Source organism: Buceros rhinoceros, unplaced genomic scaffold, assembly GCF_000710305.1.
Source record: "Buceros rhinoceros silvestris isolate BGI_N320 unplaced genomic scaffold, ASM71030v1 scaffold22170, whole genome shotgun sequence".
In the NCBI taxonomy this organism is placed as follows: domain Eukaryota; kingdom Metazoa; phylum Chordata; class Aves; order Bucerotiformes; family Bucerotidae; genus Buceros; species Buceros rhinoceros.
This window is the reverse complement of record NW_010390449.1, coordinates 1-3,391: the sequence shown is the minus strand read 5'-3', so window position 1 is coordinate 3,391 and position 3,391 is coordinate 1. Positions and strand designations below refer to the sequence as shown.

The 3,391-nt window shown below is 54.3% G+C and overlaps 1 protein-coding gene across 1 annotated transcript; it reads right to left on the bottom strand.

Moving 5' to 3' along the window:
* Window positions 1–7: 7 nt before the first annotated feature.
* On the bottom strand, window positions 8–2,830 carry LOC104495010 (zinc finger protein 384-like; the record flags this gene model as incomplete). Its single annotated transcript, XM_010137926.1, has 3 exons — window positions 8–1,606; window positions 1,773–1,931; window positions 2,752–2,830. Coding segments are annotated over 3 exons (517 nt in total), but the record flags the coding sequence as incomplete, so codon positions are not given.
* Between the last annotated feature and the right edge of the window lie 561 nt (window positions 2,831–3,391).

Here is a 3,391-nt window from a genome sequence, read left to right as displayed (position 1 = left end):
AATTCAAGGGGCCTTCAGTTTATTCTTGTTGGCTCCCCCTTCTCATTAGATTGGTCTCTCTGTGGGGATCTTCATCCCCTTCTCTCCACTGTCCACCTTTTGGGGATTCTCTCCCATGACCAGGGTCCCGAAGAGGCCACCACTGCCACGTGAGTCCAGCCCGTCTTGGCAAGAGGGAGCCTGGGAGAGTACTCTGATGGGAGGTGAGCAGGAGAAGCTAGCCTTTCCCTGCCTCCTGCTGGCTCCTTGAAAAGACTGGTCTATTCCTTCTCCTCCTTCCCTTTGGGAAAATGGGGGCAGAACAGGTGTGTGAGAGTCAGAAATGTTGTCATTCCACCTTTCAGGGAAGGGAGTAGAGAAAAGGGCGATGATTATTTTGGCAGTCTCTTACCCCCCCTCCAGTTGCTTTTTGGTTTGTTGTTGATGCCTGCAGGCTTTTCTGAGGAGGTGGGGGGGAAAGCAGGAGGGAGAGGAGGAGTACAAGCTGCTAGGACATCATCCACAATGGGCAGGAAGAGCAATGAGCAGGAGAACCCACATTCCTACAGGGCCTTGGCCATCGTGCTGCTCAGCCAGCTGGGAGAGAGAGGCAGCAGCCAGTTCGGACAGACTCCTCTCTATTGCTCTCCACCAGGGGAGGAGAAAAGAGTGCAATGCTCCACAGCCCTTCGGCAGTGCAGGCACCCGTCCGGCCCAGAGAACATGCCTCACCTCTCCCCCCACCACTGATCTCACCTTCCACTGGGGAGAAGGTTTCCCCCATCCAGTCCTTGGGGCAGGACAAGTGACCTCTCCTCCCTTTCACAAGCAGGAGGGACAGGAATGGATATTTCTCTCTTAGACACTCAAGGAAATCCTCAAAGAACCCCATCCAGCTGTGAACCCTGCCACATTCTTCTGCGGCCTGCTGCAAACATGTGTCCAAGCCCCTGTACGTACAAGGACCGTCTCTCCATCCCATCTGCCATGCATGTCTTGACATGCACCCCCCTTCATACACATCCTACAGTGAGAGAGAAGGCAAAATGGGGGCCTTTCTTTGGGTTTGAGAGGAAGGGCTCTTGCATGAGGAAGTGATCCCAGCACAGGAAAGGGGCTCTTGCACAAGGAAGCATCCTCCTACCAGGCAGGCTGTTGCACAGAAGGAGCACCCCCTTGAAACAGGCTGTTGTTCAAGGGGCTGCCCTGAACAGGATTACACGGCCAGAAGAGGCTGTTGCAGGAGGAGAGGCCAGAGACTGTTGCACGAGGAGAGCCGCTGCACAAGCGGTGCCCCTGGGCACAGGCTATGCACAAGAGGCTTTCTGCTCCCTGGGTTGAGGTCTCTCTAGGAGCTGGAGAGGTGCTCCACTTGGATGGCGCTGGTGCTGACAGTGAGGCAGATGTCCTTGTGATGCTCTGAAGTCTTGTAAGGAGTCAGGTCAAAGGAGCACTGGGGGGGAGGGTTGGGTTGGTTAGTGTCTCCAGAAGGGCCCCCTGCTGCCCCCCCGCCTTGCGGCTGGAAGTGCTGCTGCTGCTGCTGAGAGGCCTGGGCTTGCGCCTGAACCACCTGCTGCTGTGGGTCAGGGATGTTGTGTTTCCGCATGTGCTTCATCAGGTACGTCTCCTGCAACGGGAAGAATGGCATGAGAGGACGGGACTACATTTACAAAAGCCAAAGCCAAGGGGGAGGGTCACAACGAATCAGGGGGCTGCTCCCTCTGAATGTGGAGCAGCTACTTCTTGGAAAATGCGTCCACTTCTGCTGCCCCCCTAGGGCAGCCAACACTCACCGAGGTGTAGGCCCGGCTGCAGATGGAGCAGGTGTAGACCTTGGCGTGTTTCACTGTGTGTGTCGCCAGGTGTACCTCCAACGAGGCAGCATCCGTGTACGCACGGTGGCAGTTGTGGCACTTGAAAGGTTTGTCTTTGTTGTGCTGCCGTCTGTGGGACTTGGGGACAGCAGCAGCGTGAAGAAAAGAGAAAGCAAGCAAGGAGGAGTATTAGTAATGGAGAAGGCTTTACCTCTGACACCCCCTTCCAGCCGCACCCTGAGCTTCCTACAGCCCCCACCCGCTGAGGGAGGTACACCTGGCTCCTAGCGTACAGGACAAAGCTTATTCCTCCAGCCCGTCACATCTTCCCCACAGATGCTCTGGGCATCTGAAGAGCAGAGTCTCCTAACTCTCCACGACCCTCATCATCTTAGTCTCCACACAACTCTTTCTCAGCCTTTTCCTTTTCTCTTCTCTTCTGCCTCATTACGTATTTGCTCCTTGCATCTGAACTGCTCCTCAGGGCAGGGTGTGCTGTGTAACTGCTCGCAGGCATTTACAGGTCTTTGCCACTTGCACAGTTCCCCTTCGCCAGGATACTGCAACAAGACACACCTATTTTGCTTCCCTAAATCTCTACCTACCCTTACGTCCTCCATTTCATTGTAAAACAAACAAAAAACCCAATCAGATACTCAGATTTCGTTCTGTATAACATAAAATCAGAAAACTCTGCAGATCAGATGGGAGTAATTCTACCAAGGTCTCACCACTTTCAGGTCAGGTTTACAATTTTACAGGATGTGACTTCTTTCAGTCGGTAGCCAGGAGACTCTCCCCCATCCAAGGGCTTCAAGAGCTTTTCTGTATTCTTTCACTCTCCTCCTAGCTGCCCCAATTTCTCCATCTCCTCCACCACAGGCAAGTAGCCTCTCCTCCCACTTGACAGCTGTCCTTGCAGCTCCCACGGGTGAGCATGGCAGGCCCAGCCCCTTACCTGCAGGTTGGAAAGCTGGGTGAAAGCCTTTTCACACCCAGGGTGAGCGCATTTGTAGGGTCGGTCCCCGGTGTGGATACTGTTGAGGAGGAAGAGCACAAACGGGAGGCAGTGAGCAGGCAGGCAGGGCAGACTGCCAGGGTCTGATGCTGTGATCAAATCTCACAGACACTCAGGAGAGCAGGGAAGGGAATGATGTTGCCTCCAGGTGCGGTTCTATCTGGACAGAGAGAGCTCTGCCCAGCTCCTGTGTCCAGCTAGAAGTTAGAGAAAGATAAACAGTCAAGCGGATTTCAAAGAGCGACTAGGCCTGAGGAGCAAGAGCTTGTGAATGCCTGGCCAGCTCTGTACGTGGGCCACCTGAAAAAGGGTTAGGAAGGGATCTGGAGGTCCAGGCTCCCTGCTCTGAGCTCAGGAGTCACGTATGACCAAGAAGTCTTTTCTCTTGCTTCCACAGCACCAAGAAACCCTGTTCCAAGTACCAAGTACTCCGTTCCTTCTCAGGACAGACACTCCAACACTTTTCCTTTCACGTTATCAGGCTGAGATTACCTACAGTGCTCATCTGTCCCTGTCCCCCTGCAATGCCAGGAGAAGCTTCCACACACTCAGTCCAACCCCCACGGTGCCAGGCTGGGAT